The sequence below is a fragment of the Physeter macrocephalus genome, unplaced genomic scaffold (genome assembly GCF_002837175.3).
Source record: "Physeter macrocephalus isolate SW-GA unplaced genomic scaffold, ASM283717v5 random_51, whole genome shotgun sequence".
NCBI lineage: Eukaryota > Metazoa > Chordata > Mammalia > Artiodactyla > Physeteridae > Physeter > Physeter macrocephalus.
Window position 1 is genome coordinate 29,564 of NW_021145333.1, and position 22,210 is coordinate 51,773.

Genomic DNA, 22,210 nt, shown 5'->3' on the forward strand with positions numbered 1-22,210 from the left:
AGATAGAAAAGCGGGCAGGAGTATCCACTTATTCCTCAATTAACGACTCCAATTTGCTCCCGAAGACCCTGCTACTAAGCAAAAAGCCATGGAACGAAAATATTTTCATGACCACAAGTGGGACAATTATGATCCATTCCATCCCCACCCAAGGAACCCAGGCAACCCTCAGAAAAACGTCCAGTGAAGACAAGTGTGTAGGTCATAAGCAATCTGAAGGTAAATACACTTGTAAAACTGTTTCATTTTCCCCCCTAAGGAAGGAAAGAGTTGTAAACGGATGGTGGGTAGAGAAGGGGTGGCAGGAAGTCCTCCCTCAGGAGATTCATCTCCATCATCTTTACCGATTTCCCAAATCTGGGGGGCTCGGGGAGAGACTTCAAGCTACCCTGAAGGTTATAGCACAGAGAGAAGACTTTAAAGCAAAATAAAGGCTAAACTGTCAAGCTGTTGGAAACACATGAAGTCATACATGTGCCCACAGGTAAGGAAATTTTAGAATTTTCTTGGAAGACCATTTCCCTCTTGGCTGACATGCCTGAGTCTCCTCTGAGATGTGAGGGAGCTGAGCTAGGTGGCCTCAAACGGTCCTTCCAACGCTGGCGGTGCATACATTCATTCATTTATTCACTCAACAAACATAACCCAAGTGAGTGCCAGGGCCCCAAAAGTCTGGCTCAGGAAGCACGGAGGAACAGGGAAGGCCTTTACTGCAGGTTTTCTTAAGGATATGACCCGGGATTCCACCCAGCCTGCCATACAGAAAGCATCCCAGAGTTTTCCTGGGGACATTTTCCACTCTCCCCAGTTTTTCACACTTGCTGCAGCCACCAAAATCCCCACTCATCCACTCAGCTCTCACCCCCCTGGGGCTGTCTGTGTCTATTCCTTGTCCCCATCTGTATTAGGGTTCTTCAGAGAAACAGGCCCAACAGAATGTGGCGTGTGTGTGTGTGTGGAGATAGAGAGACTGAGTTTATTTTAAGGAACTGGTTCATGTGGTGTGGAAGCTTGGGGAGTCTAAAATCTGATGGGTTTGGCCAGCAGACTGGAGACTCTGGGAAGAGTCATAATTCCAGTCCTACAGCAGTCTGCTGGCAGGATGCCTTCTTACTCTGGGAAAGTCAGTCTTTGCTCTATTCAGGCCTTCACCTGATTGGATGAGGCCCACCCACATTATGGAGGGCAATCTGCTTTACTCAAAGTCCACTATTTAAATGTTAATATTGTCCCCAAAACACCTTCAAAAAAACAACCAGAACAACGAGGCCCAGACAGAGACGGGACAGGCAGGCAGGCAGGCGCTGTCCTCCCAGTGCTCCTTCCAGGACGGGGCTGGCCGCCCCGCGGCAGCTCCAGCAGCCCAGCTCCCAGGCCGACGCGGTGCCCGAGCCCGGCTCGGCGAGCGCACGGGCGGCCGCGCAGCCTGCGCAACCATCACAACACCCACTTACCCCAGGCCAATGCATCCAACCTCCCACATATTTAAATGTTAATATTGTCCCCAAAACACCTTCAAAAAAACAACCAGAACAACGTTTGACCAACATCTGGGCACTGTGGTCCAGCAAGCTGACATGCAAAATTAACCATCACAACACCCACTTACCCCAGGCCAATGCATCCAACCTCCCACAGAGCTATACCCCACTCTCTGCAGAAGAAGCTGGTAGAAGTCACAGGAGGTATAATCTGTGTTCTCTGACAGATTTTCTTGGGAGGAATCCATGTGGAGCAACTCTCGTGGACAAAATGTATGAGCACCCACTGTGTGCCAGACCCCAGTGCACATGCTGGGGAGGAGGAGAGGGACAGGCCGAGTGGTCTCCATCCCCCCAGAGCTCACCATCTAGTGGGGGTGACTAGGAACCTGGCCACTCTCAGTGCTTGGGAGGTTCCGGAGTGGAACAGAAGCACAGACGCATCCTGAGGAAGTGGCACTGAAGCTGGGATCTGGGGAAGGAATAGAAGCAACCAGGCAAAGGAAACGGGGGGCTTCAAGTATAGGGCACTGAGGCCTGGAGGGAGAAGATGGTGTTGTCAAATCAGAAGATAGTGTGTAAGGGCCGGAGGGGGAACAGTCAGCAGGGGCCAGATCATCCCAGGCCCCACCCCACTGAGGAGTTTGGACTTTACCCTGGGGGTAGTAGGGAGCCATGGAAGGATATGAAGCAGGGAGAGGACAGGATCAGATCTGTGTTTTTGAAAGATTTCTCAGCTGCACTAAGGAATAAACTGGAAGGGGCCACAAGAGATGTAATAACCAAAATAATAAATAATAATAGTAATAAATAATTATTATATCTAATATTAGAATACATAATACTAATTGTTATGTTATTATTCCCATTTATTATTGTTTCCTGTCTTCTAGATACTGTGCCACGCACTTTACATATATTAAATCATTTAATGCTCACAACAACCCTATGTTGGACACTTTTATTATCTCCATTTCACTGAGGACACAGAGGATCAGAGAGGTTAAGTAACTTTCCCAAGAACACACAGCAATTAAAGAGCAGACCTGGGTTTTAAGCCCAGTCTGCCTAATTCCAAAGGCCAGGCTCCTGGCCACTTAGAGAAGACCCACTGGGAGGCCCTTGCACATCCAAGGATGACATGGAAGGCCTCCAGGACCCAGGGTCCCCCTACCTCTTAGCAGACCTCAGAAGGGAAGCTGTAGGCCCCCCTGAAGTCCTATCCCTGCAGAAGAGGTGGAGGCTAGCTCGTTTTAAATATTCATACCCCAAATCCTTTAATGAAACAGACCCAACGTTTGTTCAGTTTTCCTGTTTTGTGTCTGAAAAGTACACCTGTGTCAGTGAATGAGTGTGTGTTTGATGTCAGGAACTTCTGATGTGTTCAGGGATGTTGAGGACATCACTGATAAAGCCAGGGGCACCATGCACCAGCACTGACTGTGTGCCCAGTCTCATCACCGGTCTTTACACAAGTATTTCAGTCCACCCTCGAAATACACAGAGATTGCCGACATAGGTGCCGATCTTTTCCGCATTTCACACGAGAAGGAGCTAAGGTTTGGAGAGGTAAAGTGACTACCCTCGTTCACACAGCTAGGTAATGCGGAGCTGAGACCGACGGACTCCATGCTAACGCTCAGCTCTAAACCAGCTCTGGTACTTGCAAGCTGCATGGCCTTGAGTGACCTCCTTAGCCTCTCTGTGCCTCTCAGCTTGAGAAGTATTGTCAAGAGGATTACGTAAAAGCTGCTGAAAGAATGAATGCATCCATGATTGAAAGAATAAACTGAGGGAGAAAATAAACAAAATAAACTAAAATTAGTTTGTAATCCACAAGGAGCTATGTGAATGTTAGCTATTGGTAGATGGCTGGATGCCTTGATGGATACATACACTGGTGCCAGGTGTGATGAGCTGAGCAGACATCGTGCACTCCACACACTCAGTGAGCATCCATCTAGCCCTTCACTAGTTCACCAACGACCCATTGATTATCTCCTACGTGCCCAACACTGTGATAAACTGAGAGGAGAAACAGACATTTCTTTAAATCAGTGGTTTTCAAACATGAACGTGCCTCAGAATCCCCTGGAGGGATTGTTAAAACACAGATTGTTGGGCCCCATTCCCAAAACGTCTAATTTAGCAGGACGGGGGTGGGACCCAATAATTTACATTTCTGACAAGTTCCCAGGTGATGCTTATGCTGCTGGTCCAGAGACAAAACTTGGAAGTCCATTGCTTTAAATGAGCAAATATTAATTGAGTGTCTATTAGATTCTAAGGACTGGGCTTTATGTACATTACATCTTTTGATACAACTCTCTACAATTGCATCTGTGAAAACCAGCTGATGGAGGATTGGTACCAAACCTCCCCGCAACTCCCAGAATGGCCTGGAATACAAGCCTCCTAGTGAACTTTCTCCCACCACTCTTGGGATCTTTTTACACCCGCTCCCGCAGAAGGAAATCCACAAGAGGAAGCGCTCAGTGGCAGCCCTCCATCCCACCAGGGCTGCCACGTGTGACTGCACGGGTTGTGCACTGCACAACTCCAGATGACATCATACCCATAGACAAATAATGTAAACAGCACCCCCTGGAATGGAACCATTCCATCCCATCTCCTGAGAGCCCCCTGAACAAATCTGAACCACTGGCGACTGCTGCAGGAAACTCCCCGGAAAGCATGAGTCGGGTGGAGTGGGAGGGTGAAAACTTGGGGAGAGGGTGGAGGCAGTGGTTTGGTGATGGGCAGGGGGGATGGCGGGGCCTCAATTCCTCAGGAGGTCAGCCTCATGTCACCTCTGAGGCCCAACAGGCCCCTGGGGTAAGGGTGCACCTCTTTTCCTGCAAAGCCAGGCATCGTCTCCATGAGAAGGATAATAACAACAACAGCTCCGCCTCCCTGAGCGTTTACTGTGCCTGGCATGGTGCTAAGTAGATTTTCACATTTAACCTTCATGGCAATCCTAGGATGTCAATATTGTTTTTCCCATTTTACCCTTTTGGAAACTAAGGTTAAGTGATTTGCCCGAGGACTCCCAATTAGTAAATAAAACACAGAGGTTTGAATTCACACCTGGCTGCCCCCAAGACTGTCAGAGCCCTTCCCCAACCTTGCTTCCTCCTGGGTGACTGTCTCCTTTCTGATTTATATGTGTGAACACACGGCTGCCCAGGGCACTCACGCATCGATTTCCGTGATGATGATGGCAATGATCATATCCTCCATTTACCAAACCATTCTGGCGTGCCAGGCACTCTGCAGGGCCCAACATGAACGTTACCTCGAATCCTTACCATGTCCCCACCAGATCATTTATTATTACATCAACTGCTCAGATGAAGAAACTGAGACCCAGAAGATAATGTAACATGGTGGCTCAGAGCGCAAACCCAGGGACCAACCTTTCTGGGTTTGACTCCAGCTCTCTCCTCCTCTAGCTGTGTGACTTTGGGCAAATTACTTAACCTCTCTGGACCTCCATTTCCTCATCTATAAAATGGGATAATGATAGTTCCCACCTCATAGGGTGTGTGATAAGGACTATATGAGTTAATATATGTATAGTGCTACCTTAGAATAGTAACTGCTTCTGGAAAACCAAGACCTCGCATTAGTAAATAGTGTATCACTGATTCCTAAGGATCTAAGACTGCCTGTGAGATGTCATGAGCCAGAGGTCTCACCCTGGAGGAGAAACAGTACCACCGATCTACTGACAGACATTCAGAAGAGCACCGCTTCCTGGTACCCACCTCTGTCACACGACAGCAGACTGCACAATAACACCCAGTATCCGGGAGGCACCCAAATAGAGTGACCATATGTTCTTGGCATCGATCTAGTTTGCACCAGGTGTCCTGGTGTCCCAGCTAGACAGAAGCTCTCCTGTGGATGATAAATTATCAGGTCACTGCAGACCCTGGGAAGGTCACTCTCTGCAGACAGAAAGATCCAGAGACATGACAAGAGGCCACCAGATGGTGGTGTGACATCGAGCACTGACCTTGAGCTGAACTTGCTGGTCCCCGTGGGGTCAGTCCCGCTCACTCCTATGATGTAAGTATTGTTTTTCCCAGAAAGATATTTATTTGCAGAATGGAATAGAATTGGTGAAGGAGGGAGCAGCCAGAAAAGTCACAGGACAGAGACACCAAGCTGCTTTCTTCCTGGGCTCTTCCACTGACACCCACTCCTCCAGATGTGAATACCTCAACCAGACACTAATCATGGCCTCCGGGAGGTTCTAAAATTATGCTGCATGTATTATTAGGCTTATCTCACCAACAAGAATATGCAGCCTGGCAGAAATCATCCTGCTTGTAGGGAAGGTCGGAAACACTTGGGCACCCAGGGTAGTTCAAAATCTTGGCACCCTTTGAATTACTAATCTTCCAGTATTTGTTTAATGTTCACTTCGTGAGGACGGGAAGAAATCATTTTTCCATTAGTAAGAATCGTACCGCTTCTTTCTCTATGTTCAGAATAGAGTTGTATTACATGCACCAAATAGAACTCTAGTTATTTGGAACTGTCTTTCTTCTTCTGATTCTTCCCCCGCTCAAACTGGACAGCATTCCTCACACAGTTACAGACTGCAGAGGTAACTTGCTGGGGGATCATAACAAATGCTTTTCCAAATATAGTGACCAGGTGTTTCCAGATGTTCACGGTTTACTGTTCTGTAGCTGTTATTCTCTCCGTAGTTTTCTTTTGCAACGAAACAGCGTTTTAGGAGACGTTTTAAAGGCTTGCAGATACGTTCTTGGTAAACAGCCCTTTGCTGTGCATTATTTGGTTTCAAAATCTGAGCTGCCTGGTCATGCCCACTCCAGGGGCTGTCAGCTGGCTGGTCTCAGGGCCGGACAGGCCTGTAGGCACAGAATCTTGCAAGGTGCATCACAAAAAGACCCTATGGAGGTGGGCTGGTGCTAGGGAGAAGTTTTTCTTCCTACTTAAGGGTATTATCTACTTAAGTACTTACTTAATTATCTACATAAGGGTATTAGGGTAAAAGGAACACTCATTTCCTTTCCACCAGCTATGTGAGGATTTACAGATAGAAACCCAAGTTAACGGGAAGCTGATCTCTGATGACCCCCTGTGAAGTTTCAGTGTTCCTCTGAGTCAGCTGGGGAAGCTGCCCACCTGGCCAGTCTCTCAATCCCCCCTGGACCTGCCTCCTCCTCCGGGAAGTCCTCCCAGGCATTCCCTCACCCTCAGAAGCCTCAGCAGGTAAAACCCTACAGGTTTACCACTGGGCCTAGTTTGCCTTGCTGGGCTGGCGGTCTCACAGACTTCAGTCTTACCTCCCCAGCTGGACTCAGCATAACGTGAGGACAGCATCCCCACCTCACACTTATTTGTGGTTCCCCTGACACTCAGCACACACCAGGCAACAAAGATCATCTGAATCGATTCTTGTTTGATGATTGATCCTAAACCACTTTAGAGAGTGTCCAGGAACAAATTCCTTGAACAAACTGCTTAGCACAGACCTGAAATCTAACTGCTCATCACACATTTAATGATTCTTTTTTTCCTTTATTTCAAGAAGAGGTTGGGACTCTTAACTATGAATTATTAATTCCTAACTCTTTTAACTATTCCATATTATTCTCGCCTCTTCTCTATTCTATTCTCTACTATGATTCACAAGAAATTCCCCCTACAATGTGAGCTTGCCATTATCCAAAAAATAATTTTCTATTATGATAACAACTAGAACCTGGTAATGTTAACTAAATTCTCTTGAGAAATCATCATCAAAAAGTGTGCTCGCTTGATGTTTCATCTGCATTCACTCATTCATTCCAAAATTACTTATTGAGCAACTGCTAAGTACCAAGTACTAGTCTGGGCTCTAAGAATGTAGTAACATACAGGGCTTCCCTGGTGGCGCAGTGGTTAGGAATCCGCCTGCCAATGCAGGGGACACGGGTTCGAGCCCTGGTCCGGGAAGATCCCACGTGCCGCGGAGCAACTAAGCCCATGAGCCACAGCTACTGAGCCTGTGCCCTAGAGCCCATGAGCCACAACTACTGAAGCTCGCACACCTAGAGCCCGTGCTCCACAACAAGAGAAGCCACCGCAATGCGACGCCCGCGCACTGCAACAAATAGTCCCCGCTCGCCACAACTACAGAATGCCCGCGCGCAGCAGTGAAGACCCAATGCAGCCAAAAATAAAATAAATAAACAAATAAATTTATTTTTTTAAAAAAGAATGTAGTAAAATACTAAACAGAAAAAAAAATCCTGTCCATGGGGAACTGACATTCTAGTCAGTGGGAAATAAACAATAGACAAGTAAACAAGTAAAATGTATTAACATACTAAGACTAAAGAACAAGGAATCTGCTTCTGCCATCAATCTGCCTCTAATAAAGTCATGGTGGGGCTACGACTGGGTGTCGTCCTTGCCAATCACACCTGCCCCAGGAGAAGGTGTAAAAGAGGCCACAAGATTTTCTCCCTTGAGATAGACTCCTGATTATGAGAAAATATCTCCTGCTTCCAGTTACTATTGCTGTGTAAGAAACACCCCAAAACTTAGTGGTGCAAAACAACCATTTCATTATGCTCACAGATTCTGCGGCACAGAACTTGGACATGGCATAGTGGAGAGAGGTTGTCTCTGTTCCATGATCTCTGGGACCTCTCCTAAGAAGACTCAAAGTTGGCAGTGACCTGACAGGTCGAAGCTAGAATCATCTGGAAGTATCTTTGCTCATGCCTGTCAGACAATGTGGGTTGTCAGCTGGGACATCAGTTGGGCTGTCAGCTGGAACACCTTCACTGGACTCTCCGTGTGGTCTCTCCACGTGGGATGATTTGGGCTTCCTCACTGCATGGCAATTAAGCTCCAAGAATGAGCACCCCATAATAGCCAGGCAGAAGCACGTGGCATTCTTATGATCTAGGCTCAGAAGTCACAGAGCAACAGTTCTGCCATACTCTTTTGGCCAAGGCAATCACAAAGGTCCTACTACTCAAGGGAAACGGTGTCAAGGTCACACTGCAAGAAGAACACATGGATGGGAGACACCATTGCAGCCAACTTTTTTTTTTTTAATATTTATTTATTTATTTGGCTGCACCGGGTCTTAGTTTTGGATCGAGGGATCTTTGTTGCCACGTGCAGGGTCTTTAGTGGCGGCATGCAGAATCTTTTAGTTGCGGCATGTGGGATCTAGTTCCCTGACAAGGGATCAAACCCGGGCCGCCTGCGCTGGGAGCGCGGAGTCTTAACTGCTGGACTACCAGGGAAGTCCCACAGCCAGCTTTTAAAAATGTAATCTCCTGCACCTTCTGTGTCTGATTTCAAAGAACAAAAATGTGGGGTATCTAGATCTACCCACAGTTATCTCACAGGTAGAGAACTAAAACAACTCAAGCAGAGAGTGATAATATCTGAGTGTTGTGTAATATGTTATTTTGAAGAGAAAATAAAACAGCAGCAGAATTACCAAATAAGCAAAGTTATAACCAATAACTTTGATTGATAAGCCCTGCTCTGTGTGGAAGGCATACAGTTTCTTAACAACATGAAATTTCTGCCTCGGGACTTATTTTTAAAGAATCGAAAATTAGGCCTAGGCTAAAGAAAGGATTTCTTTTTTATTTAGGTCAAGTGCCTAAAACACAGAGGCAGAGCGGTATAGGTGAAGGTATACCTGCTTTGGAGGCAGAGTCGTGGATTTGAATTCTCTCTCTGCCTGTCTCCAAATGCCCGTCCCTGAACACTTGCCTTCACCTCTAAAAACCAGGGCAGTGGATTAATTTCCTCATAAGGTTGCCTGAGATTAAATGAGATAATACCTGCAAACGCCCTCCATGCTTGGTAGCCACTGTGGACAGAATCTCTATCCTTTAAACTGCCAGTGGAATTGGAATATTTTTGTGTTTTTCTAATCCACAGCAATAAAATGTCTTCTCATCAAATTTGCTATAATTTTTATGTCCTTAAAATTTACTATAAACACTATGCTTTTAAATCTGTAAGCATATGACGGGGGCTTTAGGGGGAAATGATCTGTTCGTTTCTATAACGATCCTTCGGTAGAGCAAGCCTTAGGGTGTGAGGTCCAGAAGGATGAGCCTGGCTGGTCCACTGGGCTCCGGGAGCATGAGGTTTTGGACGCAGTGTGAGAGGAATGGAGAAGCAAGACTACTGACTAAGGGGAAACCTCAACTTACCAGCTCAGTCTGATACAGGGCTGGTTTTTGTTCACTGCTAGAGTGTGCAGAGGGGGAGAGAGAGCAAAGAGTCCCCTGCCAAAGGGCCAGCAGATTCCCATCCTCAAATCAGGGGCCTAGCTGGTCTGCGCTTCAGAAAAGGGGCCTCATAATTTGCACCTTGGTCACCAAGGCAAGGTCTCCAGGGGTTGCCATGGAGATGAGGCTGCCATATTGGATGGAGGAGACCACCCTCGCTGGAGCAGATATGGCACCGGGGAGGGACCCGAGCTGCAGAGGAACCAGATGTTAGAGGAAATGAGAGGAGAGGGGTAAGTGAACAGCGAGGAAGGGCGGGGAAGTGAGTCACCGTGAAACTCTGCAGTTATCCTGCTCTCAGGAACTGAGTCCTGTGTGTGTGGGCGTGTGGGGAGGTGTGTCTGTCTGTCTGTCAGGCTCACCTTCCATCCATAAGAATGAAGCCCCCAGCTGTCACCCATGGACACGTGTCCAGGGTCTGTATCTCTGCCGTCGGAATCCAGCCCCATGAAACTGAGATGTTTCACAGCCAGGGCATGGTGGCCAGATTTTGAGTTGAGAAGTCCTGAGTTCAGGCCCTGCCACTTAACATTAATGTGACTCTCAGCAAGGCACGTAACCTCTCTGTGAGGCTATTTCCTCACCTGTGAAATAGGGATGATGATTCTTGCTCAGCTTTCTTCAAAGGGTAGGTCTGAGATTCAAGGGTTTAACACAAGCGCCCCAAGACAACGTGCGTGCCATCGAGGCAGGGACCACGACTGCCCTGCTCCTTGCTGTACTCTTAGTGTCTCTCAGAGTAAGTAATCAATCAATATGTGGTGAATGAGTAAATGGTAGGATGATGGGGAACTCAGCCTCAGCCCCGTCCACGAAGGTGAAACAGGAAATCTCTCACTCCCTCCAGCAGGACACAGCTCCCCTAAGTGTGGTCCACGTGCCAACAGCAGCATCACCGGGGAAGCTTGTAGAAATGCAGAATCCCAGGCCCACCCCAGACCTACTGAATCCTCATGTCTGGCGTTTGGGTCCAGAAGTCTGGCTTTTAACATGTCTTCTATGTGATTCTGATGCCCACCCGAGCTTGAGAAGCATTGCTATCGGACACACTGGGGTGAGGGTGAGATGCGGCAGGAGCTGCCATGCCCCCCTTCTTGGGGTATCTTCCTCCCACCCGGCACAGGTGTCCCAGCCCACCCCTGCGCTCCCTTCCTTGGCCTGCCCAGGGCAGGGGACCAGACTGTGGACGCTGGCGAGGGCCCAGGGCTGCGGGAGGGCAAAGGGAGGTCTTGTCGCACCGGCAGTATCACATCCACCCCTTCCTGTTGCAGCAAAACCTGCAGACGCTGTGAGGGGATCAGGAGATAAGCTTCGCGGGTTCACGAGAGCTTTGCAAAGGGGTCCCTTCCCGATCAAGTCAGCTTCTCTGCACCCTGGCAACGCCCAGGGGTCCCAGGTGCCACTCCTGCCCGTCCTTCCCCCTGGCCCCTCTGCTGAGGTCTCTGCCCCCTCCTCTTGAGGATCTGAAACTCCTTGCCAGCTGCTGGGAATGCGCAGAAGAGATGAACCTCCAAGATAAGAACCCCTGATAAGAACAGACATGATAACCTCGCTCTTGTCGCAGGTTCTCAGGAAAGCCTGACGCCAGAACGGTGCCCAGAGCAGCTGTTCACACGCCCACAGGAGGAGGGGGCAGCACAGACTGAAGGAGGAGAACTGGGTCTCCGGAGAGGTCAAAGCAAAATGTAGCACGGCCAAATGACACATCCCGCACTTGTCTAGAAAAGCCAACAGCTCACGTCCAGCATCCCGGGTTTGGCAGCTGGAACCAGACAGTGTTCCAATTGGCAGTTCACTGTTGAGAAAGAGGGTGGGTGCCTGGCCATACTGAGAGGGACCATGGAGCAGGGAGGTGACAAATCCACTCGGCTCTCTGCGGGACAATCAACCCTGGTGCCTGCAGGAGCTCTGGACACCACAGTCTGAAGGCTGTAGAGAACCAGCGTCTTCCCCAGAGACTGACCGCTGTGGGAGAGACAGCTGGAGGAGATGTTCAGCCAGGATAAAAGACAATTCTGGGGAGGCTACAGGAGAACTGTCTTCAAATACTTGAGAACCCTGAGTGGAACAGAGAGCAGCCTGGACCCATGTGACCCAGTGAAGGGCGCGCATGGGCAGCTCAAGGGCAGTGATGCCTCCGCCTCAGCGGGGCCCTGCTCTCACTCCAGCCACACTCAGCGATGTCCCAGTCGCCAGACCCACCCTCCCAGACCGAGGAAGTCCTTGCACACCCTCAGCCCCCGTCTCCTCGTCCTGAGCTCCATGCATGTGAAAGTGAGCGCTTGGGTTTAGAGTCAGGAAGCCCCGAGTTCCAGCCCTGACCTGCACCTTGCACCCTCTCCTTGGGTCACCCTGTGCCAGATCACAGCCTGTCCCAGCCTTGGATTTCCTTGTTGGTAAACCGCGGATGTTCCTCCCTGCCCGTTCACTTATACAGCAAACACTCATCCAGCACGTGCTGCAATCACCCTCCTGCACCGACGTCCCAGGGGATTCATGAGCACCCAGGGGAGGCCCGGCACGGAGCAAGTGCTCAAGGAGTGCGTATGGTGACTGCCAGGATCCATCCCCCAGCCATCTCTGATCTTGGTGCTGAGCAGCGGATACAGGGATACAGGTCCCTGACATCGCCAACCTGATATGTCAAATCCTCTCAACCACAGCACCTGTGGCTGGATGGAGGGTCAATGGCTCTGAGAAGAATACCTGATCTGTATCTTCCGTCACCTGTGGGCACACAGTTTCCTTCAGTCAGCAGATCTCAGGCTACATAAACAAGCCCGGTATTGCTGATTCAGCACACTCCGCCCCGCGCGTGCGCACACAGAGCCTCGGCAGGCCCCTGAGGCGACCCGGCACCGAGCCTCTCCCAGTGCGCAGACCGAGATCAGTGTGACGAACGGGTGAGGGAGGCCCCACGGGAGGGACAGTTGCAAGGCAACTAAGCTTGTCAGCTCCGGAAATGTAGTACTTGGTCGTCGATGTAGAGCTGTGTGACTTTAGGCAAACAGCTTAGCTTTTCTGTGCCTTGGTTTTCTTACATGGATAACAGGGAGATTTACTCCTAAGTGTTGTGGCTCTGCAGTCAGAAGCCCACATGTGGATCCCACCTCCACCATTTCTCTGCTGTGTGACCTTTACAAGTGTCCCAGCCTCTCTGTGCCTCAGTTTTCTTTATCTGTGAAATGGGAGTAATAACAACGGCACCTGCCTCACAGGGTGGTTGTGAGGATTAAGTGGGTTTGTACATATAGAGCACTTGAAAGAATGCCTGGTCCAATAATTCTTGTCCCAGTGTTTTCGGCTGGGTTCCTCCACAGCTGACTCTGAGACAGGGATTTAAATGCAAATAGTCTATTCAGAAAATGACCCCAGCAAGGGGACTTCCCTGGCGGTCCAGTGGTTAAGACTCCTCACTCCCAATGCAGGGGGCACGGACGGGTTCCATTGCCTGGTCGGGGAACTAAGATCCCACATGCCACACGGCGCCGCCGAAAAAGAAAGAAAGAAAGAAAATGACCCCAGCAGGCACCTATAAGGGAGTGGGAAGCTGAGATAGGAACAGGGGAGAAGCCAAAAGAAGGTGCATGAATGACCAGGTTGCCTTCGTAGAAACTGGGGCTCAGTCCTGCTGGGGCCTCTGGGAGACTGTAGAAGACCCACCCCCCTCAGCATCCTTTCCCCCGAGGGCAGGAGGCTGGGATGCCTGCAGTAGAAAGACAAAGAGCATATGTGAACAGAGTTCCAATAGCAACTGTCACACCAACCTTTTCTGAAAAATTCAGGAGTGTCCCCTGGGCCCCTGCAATTTATAATGACAATGACAAACTGAGCCTGGGTGGAAGGGATGGTTCTGGGCCAGAGATCGCTTGATGCCTCCACTGACTAGGGGTCTCCTCACCTGATCTGAAGGATGTCTGTAAAGCATCCCCTGCTCTTACATCACCTGGCAGAGACCTGAGATGACCCTCTGAAGTATTTTAAGCGGAACCAGGATACGATCCAATTGGCATTCGAGAGTGATCCCTCCAGCTGAGGATGGGTGCTCAGGAAGCCAGGAGAGCTGAGGGGACCCGGGGTAGGGCAGGGCAGTGAGGTGGCGTGCCATCTCCACAGCCCTGCTAATGCATGCAAGGTGTGGATCTGAGTGGCAGGCCATTTAGGCGTCCAGGCTGGGGCAGGGGATTTAAGGAACTGAGAATTGGGGGGTTGGAAGAGCTGGTCAAGGAGGTGTCTGAGCTGCTTCTGCAGCGGGGAGCTGCACTGCTGGGCTGGGGCACTGAGACAAAGCCTCACTGCAAGGATTTCCTTGGTCCAGGAGCAAGGGGCCCAGAACGGCCAGGAAGGCAGGGACTGACACAGGATTACAGCACAAGGGTGCAACTGACTCTGACAACCTCTAAGGATAGTGAAGAAGCCGTGCCATCGCCTTACCCTTGGGGAGGTGATTTCAACAGGCTAAACTCATCGGGGTGCATTTTGGATGCTGTGTGGCACCAGCCAAGGGGTGAGAGGTGTTAAGGGATCCTCAATCTACTTTTCCATCCTCCAGGAACCTTGCCTGGGTTTTCCTCCTCCTCACCTCCTCTTGATCAGCAGTCAAGACACCCTGGGGCCCATATGATACTCTGATACTCTGACTCCTGCTCCAGTGTCCCGTCGGCAGTGACTCAGCAGGTGGGGTTGTGCTCAGCGCTGAAGCTGAGTTAGTAGTAAAGAAGTGAGTTAGCAGCAAAGTTTCCATCCAGCCTTGCCTACGGGCTCCCTGGATCTCTTTCCAATCCTCTTCTCTCCCGAAAATGGGACCCCTTCTACCTTTTTCCGCTTGCACACTCTCTTTCCCCCCGGGAGACTGGGCTCGCAGGCAAGGTGAATACGGATCTCAGGCTGGGACTCATTCTTCAATCACAGGTAAATGCGCCAAAGCGCTTTGCGCATGCGCCTAGTAAACCCAAGACCCGCTCTCCCCCGACTCCTCCCCGCGCCTCTTCGCCCATCACCAACATGGCCTCCGAGGCAACAGCCCCTCCTGCCCGGCGCAGACGTAGCGGGGTTATGACGTCATAGGACGGCGCCGGTAGTCCCAGAGACTAAACGTGGGCTCGCATTTAGAAACTCTGCCCGGGCCATGGATACGCCGCTGAGGCGCAGCCGGCGGCTGGAAGGACTAAAGCCTGAATCCCCCGAGGACCCCACCTCAGTTCTGCGGGCGAGACGGGCCCTTGTGGAGTTCGAGTCGAACCCAGAAGAAAGGAGGGAGCCCGGGTCTCCTCGGAGTGTGCGGCCACCTGGCCTGCAGTCTCCCAGACATCAGCCGGAGACAAGCCCGGGATCACCCAGTCTACGGGAGGGGGCAGGCTTGGGGTCCCCCCGAAAGCAGGCAGAGCCGGCCCCAGGGTCGCCCCAGCGTCAGCGAGACCCAGGCCTGGAGTCGCCCCACAGACATCCGGAATCGAGTCCTGAACTCTCCCGACTTCAGCCAAAGCCAAGTGGGGAGTCACCAAAGTTTTCCCAGGACCGAGAAGAAGCGGATTCGGAGTTGCCCAAGAGTAAGGAGGAGCCGACCCCGGGGTCCCCCCGACATCAGTTGCAGCCGAGCCCAGGGTCACTAGAGCCTTACCCCGGTCAGCAAGCGCCGGGTCCCGAGCCCTCTCAGCCACTACAGGAGCTGACACCCCAGTCTCCCGGCTCCCCACGGGATCAACGTGAGCCGAGCAAGCCACCGCCGGCCGGGCAGCCGGAGAGAGACGGCCTCGGGCCAAAGAAGCGAGAAGGTTCTTCAGCGCAGGCCCCAGCGTCCAAGAAACCGAAGAAGGAGGAGGTTCCTAAAATCCCGAAGGGGAAGCCCAAGTCTGGGCGGGTGTGGAAGGACCGCTCAAAGAAGAGGTGAAGTGGGGGACAGCTGGGCAGGGATGGGGTTCTGTGCGGTGCTGGAGCCTGGGTGCAGCCTGGAGATAGCCCTTAGGTTGGAAAGATCTCACATCACTGGGGGAGTCACACAAAGAGGTAATTATAACCAGAATGTGGTAAAATGCACTGGGATCTCAGGGAGGGGTGCCCTTAAAGGACCCCTGGATAGCACCTCATCTGTGTGTTCATTCAACACGCATTTATCCTTGTCTCTGCCCTCTCTAGTAAGGGGGCAGAAGCAAGTAAGCCAGCAGTGAGGTCTTCATCCACCATTATCTGTTACAGTTATTTGCCTTTTTGATAAAAGGCACTACGAAGCGCTGAGTATATAGGGCGCCGCTAAGCACGCTAGTACGGATTGGCCAGGGGAAGGGCCTTTCAAACAGGGAGCAGCATAGCATGCTTCTTGGCATTTAATCAGCCCATCAGCTCTATGAAGCAGCAGGCATTAGGATTATCCTCATTTTACATATGAGGACACTGAGGCTCAGGGAGGCTAAATGTGTGGTAGAGGCAGGGCCTGAACACAGATCTGTTTCCAAAGTCTGCGTGAAAGCCCTTTACCCGTGCTCTGTAGAACCGCCTTGCATTGAATTGCAACCTTATTTTTTTTAAAAAAACACTTTTATTTTATATTGGAGCATGGTTGATTAACAATGTTGTGTTAGTTTCGGGTGCAAAGTGATTCAGTTATACATATACGTGTATCTATTCTTTTTCAAATTCTTTTCCCATTTAGGTTGTTACATACTACTGAGCAGAGTTCCCTGCGCTCTACAGTAGGTCCTTGTTGGTTGTCTGTTTTAAATACAGCAGTGTGTACATGTCCATCCCTAACTATCCCTTCTAAAGGGTAGGCGTGAGGTCTTGTCTTTCTGTGCCACGGGCAGTTAAGTGCTCAATTAAATGCTTGTTGAGTGAAGGAACAAAGAGGCGCAACTGAAGAAGGAGATGTTTAGGCTGCCAGGAAGGAGAGGTGGGGTCCAGTTCATGTTTTATAGGGAGTGATTTCCTACAAGTGACCAATCAGAGACTTTGAAGATGGAGCTACTGTTGGACTTGGAGAAGTGGGTGGTGGCGCTGCCCCTCCACCTCGGTCCCAGCAGGTCCCAGAGAATGGTGGGGCCACTGATGGCCATGTGGGACCAGATGAAGAGGTTGGTTCCGGTGGGAAGAGGATGGTGAGGAAGTTGAGTGTGGGAGCCTGGAGTCCTGGTACTCGGGAGGTGGACGGCGGGGAGAGGAGCTCACTGAGCATGAGGAGGCTGCTCTAACACTCAGGCCAGCAGAGAGGGTCAGCAGAGGATACCAAGAAGCAAGAGAAAGGGTATTTTGTCCCAGCTTCCTGCCGGAGCTGAAATGCTTCCCAGCTTCCTGTTGTTTGCTTGGAGCTGCGCTCCAGACTTCTTCCTCTCCTCTGCCATCTCTGCCATCACTAAGAGTCTCCCACACTGACCTCCCCTCTGTGTGCCCCCCGTAGATGATGCTGCCTCCCAGCTCAGGGCCTTTGCACATGCTGTTCCTTCTGTTGAAAGGCTCCTCCCCTGGCCATTCCCTGCTCCTCTTCCAGGGCTCCACTTAATAAACATCACCCCCTGGGAAAAGCCCTCTTTGTCCAACCCACCCAGGGTTAAGTCCTCAAGCTATATGTTGTCATTGTACCTTGTATCTTTTGTAACACCCCCATTTGCACACATGCTTGTTTACGTGTGTGATTCTTGTCGGCTGCCAGCTTCCCCTCTAGACCAGAGGCTCCAGGAGAGTGAGGATTTACCTACAATGCCTAGATTCTCCCCAGAGCCCAGCACATGGTAGGCACTGAGTCAAACAAGTAGATGAATCAGAACAGAAGGTAGTTCATTCATTCAACCAGTTTATATTTCATTGAGCTAGGATCTGGGGGTAAACGTGGCTATAAACAAAACATTCTAGTTGTGAGAAATGGGTAACCAACACGTAACGTATACATATGTCAGTAATTAGAGCGATACAGGAAAATAACAAAGCAAGAGGTGCAGGGCATTGTCACAGTGATTAGAGATGGCTTCACTGCCACAGGGATGTGAGCAGAGGCCTGGATGAACATATTGGGAAAGAGTATCCAGGCAAGGGGAACAGAAAGTCCAGAGGCAGGCGTGTGCCCTTGTGTTTGAGAAACAGTCCAGAGGCCTCGTCACTGGGCACAAGGGGAGCGGTAGGAGGTGAGTGAGGTCAGAGTGGTCACGGGGCCAGGCCACGTGGGCCCACGTGGGCCCTTGCAGGGACCTGAGTGAGCGTGAGAGCCGTGGGAGATGTTGAGCAAAAGAGTGACGCGATCTGACCTCTGCAAGGCCCGGTCTGGCCTGTGGAGAGCAGACCGTTAGGAGGGCAGTGGGGAGACCAGGGAGACCAGTAAGGAAGCTGCTGCAGTGGAATTAAAGCACCTTCATAAGTGACGCCAGGCCTGTGGATAAGGGCCAGAGGGGCTGTTGAATGGATGTTTGGGACCTTTGAGGAAGCAGCTTCAGCCGTTGGTGAGTGAGCCCCGAGACGGCAGGGGCAGCACGTGCTGCACGAGGTGTCCCAGCCAAGGGGGGATGCGGGGGGAGGGAGCCGAGGCTGGGAAGCACACGCCACCCACCCCCCGTGCCCAGGCCTAATGCCACCTTCTGCCCAGTCCTCCCTGGGTGCACCGTCTCCCGGTCTCCCTTCTCTGAAGGGTGGATTCGCTGAGCACCTACTACATGCAGAGCACTGTGCTAAGTGCTTCTCGGCCGCCATGAGCCATTAGTCCTCCCACCACCCTTTGTGATGGGAACGGTGCTTGCCTCCACGTACGGGGAGGGAAAGAAGGAGCAGTGGGGTGTGTGCTGGGGGCAGGCAGGCAGAACTGGGGGGGAGGGGTGGCGGGGGGGAGGCAGAACCAGACTGAGGACCCACAGGCCTGGGGTCAGGGTCAAGGCTGTATGTGTAGACTCCTGTGGAGCAGGAAAGGGGAAAGATGAAGCAGAAGAGCCGTGTTGACCTTCCCCAGGGGCGGGAGCGGGCTCTGCCTGGTGCCCACTGCAGCCCACTGCTGTGACCGCTTGGGGCATGTAGCGTGGACGTGGGTAAACAGGAGCTCTTTTGAAAGTCAAGAAATTATTGAGGGAGGCAGAAAGGCCACTACGAGAGGAACTGCTGAGGGGGAAAGAAGGCCCGAGGGACACCCGAACAGGCTTCAAACCGTTCAAGGAGAAAGCTTACAGAAAAGGGGTGGCACGGCTGCATGAACCCCCAAGCCCTCATCACCAGTCTCAGCAGCCCTCAGCGTTTTCCTGGTCTCGTTTCCTCTTGCTCCCTGACGTTTTTCCATCTTCCTGGAGTGTTTTACAGCACGTCCTAGATTTCTCATCCCACCCCTAGATCCTGGCGGTGTGCGTTCTTACAGAGGTAATCTCGCTTCTGGAACTTGGTGGTAGAGGCCGTGTGGCCTGGACTCTGGTCACAGACTGCTGCTCAGGAGCAAGGTGACCTTGGGCAATTACTTAACCTCTCTGAGTCTTTGTTTGCTCCTCTATAAACTGGAGGGAACAGGAGTTCCCACCTCAGGCACATAACCAGGGCTTAAGAAATGGCAGTGGGCGTGATCAGGGCCCTTTCCTGCTCCAAGTTTCTACAGACCCGGAGGGTCGGCTGCCGGCCAAGCAGGCAGGTAGGGAAGAAGGCCCAGAGGGAGGGCACCGGGGCGTCCCACGGACTCCAAGAGCACCCAGTCTCCCCCATCCAGGTTCTCCCAGATGGTTCAGGACAAGCCCCTGCGCACATCCTGGCAGCAGAAGATGAAGGACCGGCAGGAGAGAAAGCAGGCCAAGGACTTCGCCCGGCACCTGGAGGAGGAGAAGGAGCGGCGCCGGCAGGTGAGGGGCCGGCCAGGCAGGGGTGGGAGGGACTTGGTCAAGAGCCATTCTCCAGCCTGGGGGCTCCGGGGAAGGGTGGGAAAGGCATACAGATTGGAGGCCTCGTCCGGCTGTTGCTGGCACTCCCCAAGACACAGCTGCTACACATCAGCGAAGTGGGCGGCCCGCGCGTTCCTCTAGCCCCCCCTCAAGCCCTCCCTCATGCTCATCCCAGGGCCGCAGGTGCCCTGTTAGAGGTTCACGCCCAACCTCTCTAGTCTCCACGAAGCCCCAGCAGGCAGACAGGGAGGTGGTGGTGTAGATCCACCAAGAGTGGACTTCTCAGTGGGATGTCACTCGCCTCGTGGTCCCCGGGCCACCGGAGGAGTCAGACACCTCGCCCCCAGCCTGCAGTCCCTGCCTGGCCGTGAGGGGAGGGAGTGGGTCAGCCACTTGGTCATCTGTCCCCTGCTTTGAGTTGCCCTGCAGACTGTGTGGCCGCCGCCGCCTCAGGCTGAGGCCTTATCTAGCTTCCTGTGTGGCCCTGGCTCCCTCTTGGTCAAGAGAGAACCTTCTTATCACCATCCCCTTTAGATGTGCCCCTGCCCAGCCCCCAGTCCAGACCTTCCCCTGCACCTCCGGGAGCTCAAGTGTCACTTCTCCTTTCTCCCCACGGACCCAAGCCACCCCTTCTACCCTGTGTTGCCAAAGCCGAGGGAGGCCCCTGGCCATGCACAGCCTTGGGGCCACCGTCCCTGCCCTGCCCCACCAGGGACAGCAGTCAGCGTAGCCGTTCCCAAGGAAGACTCCATGTACATTCATCTTCTAAGTGTTCCCAGTGGGCCGGTACTATTCCAAGCCCTGTATGTGTGTTCGTTCATTTAGTCCTCGAAACAATCTTACGTAACCGTCTTCACTTCGAAGATGGGCGGCTGAGGCACAGAGCTTAGACCACTGGGCCGAGGCCACACGTTTAGGAAGTAGCAGAGTCAAGATCCAAACCGGGGCCAGATGGCTCCGGAGCCTCTTCTCTGCAGCCTCCGCCCTTCCCAGCCCTGCGCCGGGGTGAGCCTCGGGAGGCCAGCCCTCACCCCAGCCCCAGCGCTCTAGGGGCTCGTGGGCTTCAGGGGGATGGGGGGGCTCTGAGAGGCCGGGAATGAGGGAAAGGGCAGCCACCCCTTCTCCCGGGCAGTTGATGAGGGCCGTGGTTAGAGGAACCACTGTCTGCCTGGGCCTGAGTTTCCAGCTGGGGTGCCGCCTGTGTCTTACCCCGCCCCGCCCCCTCCGACCCCAGTGTCGACCAAGCCCCTGTCCTCAGCCGCCTGACCAGGCGCCCCCTTCTCAGGTGAAGTCAGGAACTTCCCACCACAGTGGGCCTCTGGGTGCTGGTCCCAGGGGCACAGGGATGGTTCCTTGCCGCCTCTCCACCCCCCAGCGCCAGGAACAACCCGGAGCCGGGATAAGTGGGCCTTTTGCCCTCCTCCCTGGGAATTCTGTCCGACCTCACTGCCTGGGAGACCAGGGCCGCCTCGGCTCCCAGACCCAGTCCCCTTCCCCTGTGTGTCCAGGAGAAGAAGCAGCGCCGCGCCGAGAACCTGAAGCGCCGCCTGGAGAACGAGCGGAAAGCGGAGATCGTCCAAGTGGTGAGCGTCGCCCTGCTTGCGGGACGGGACACGGCCAGGCTGAATGTCGTGTTCCAGACACCCCGGCACCCCTGCTTCACGGCCCCCCGCTCGTGCCGCAGTCCCAGGCCCCCGCGGTGGCCTCCCTTTCCCTGGGGAGCAGGGCGGAGACTCCAGCCATGCTAATGCCCTCCCTTCAACCTCCCCCAGATCCGAAACCCCACCAAGCTCAAGAGGGCGAAGAAGCAGCAGCTGCGCTCCATTGAGAAGCGCGACACGCTGGCCCAGCTGCAGAAGCAGCCGCCACAGCAGCCGGCAGCCAAGATCTGAGCTCGGGATGGCCGAGGCCTTCTGTGGCCAACCTCCCCCCTCCCCCTCCCCCTCCCCCCTCCCCTCCCCCTCCCCTCCCCCTCCCCCTCCTCCTCCTCACAGGTGGAAATAGTCACTGCTGAGAGGTCAGGGGTCCAGGGCAAGGGCTTCTGGAGGCTGAACGAAAGAGCAAGAGGGGAGCTGCGTGTTCCTATCTCCATTTCTGGTTCCTCAGGGAGCTGGTGACTGGCAGGTGACTCCCCAAAATATGTATGTTCTGTCTCAGAGTCCTGGGTCTGACCCAGGCCAGGAGGCTGGAAGTCAGGAATCCACCTCCCCCCCAACCCCTCCCCAAAGGCTGCTTTGGGTCCCTCTGCATCCCACTGACCCTGTCACCCAGCAGACTGAATCCAGCTCCGCCCCACTTTTCAACACTTAAGGTTAAAATGGGAAGGTTGCAGGGAGCAGGGTCTCTAGCTCCCCCTTTCCTGTACCAGACTCTGCAGAAGCCCCAGAGATCTGACTAACTCATGCCATCCAGTCTACAGCAGAAATATTTATTGAACGCCTGCTGTGTACAGGCACAATTCTAGGTACCAGGGAATACAGACAAAAGTCCCTGCCCTCAAGGATCTTTCATTCTGATGGAGAAAACATAATAAACAAGTAAAATGTACTGTGTGTCAGTTGGCGCCAAGTGCTCGGTGAAGCAGGGCAGCAGGTAGGAGGGAGCATGGGCGAGG

At 52.6% G+C, this 22,210-nt stretch overlaps 1 protein-coding gene across 1 annotated transcript; it reads left to right on the top strand.

Moving 5' to 3' along the window:
- The first annotated feature begins 14,840 nt into the window (after positions 1 to 14,840).
- Positions 14,841 to 21,568, top strand: CCDC86 (coiled-coil domain containing 86). The gene is made up of 4 exons (XM_007108201.4): positions 14,841 to 15,655; positions 19,428 to 19,557; positions 21,105 to 21,179; positions 21,369 to 21,568. Exons 1-4 carry the CDS (start codon positions 14,898 to 14,900, stop codon positions 21,486 to 21,488), a joined length of 1,083 nt encoding a protein of 360 aa, XP_007108263.2. The 5' UTR covers positions 14,841 to 14,897; the 3' UTR covers positions 21,489 to 21,568.
- The last annotated feature ends 642 nt before the right edge of the window (positions 21,569 to 22,210 follow it).

Bases quoted from the DNA above. Each gene is read 5' to 3' on its own strand.
- CCDC86 (XM_007108201.4), top strand. From the start codon at position 14,898: ATGGATACGCCGCTGAGGCGCAGCCGGCGGCTGGAAGGACTAAAGCCT. The intron at 15,656-19,427 runs GTGAAGTGGGGG...TCCCCCATCCAG, and splicing joins AAGGACCGCTCAAAGAAGAG to GTTCTCCCAGATGGTTCAGG. The intron at 21,180-21,368 runs GTGAGCGTCGCC...AACCTCCCCCAG, and splicing joins AAGCGGAGATCGTCCAAGTG to ATCCGAAACCCCACCAAGCT.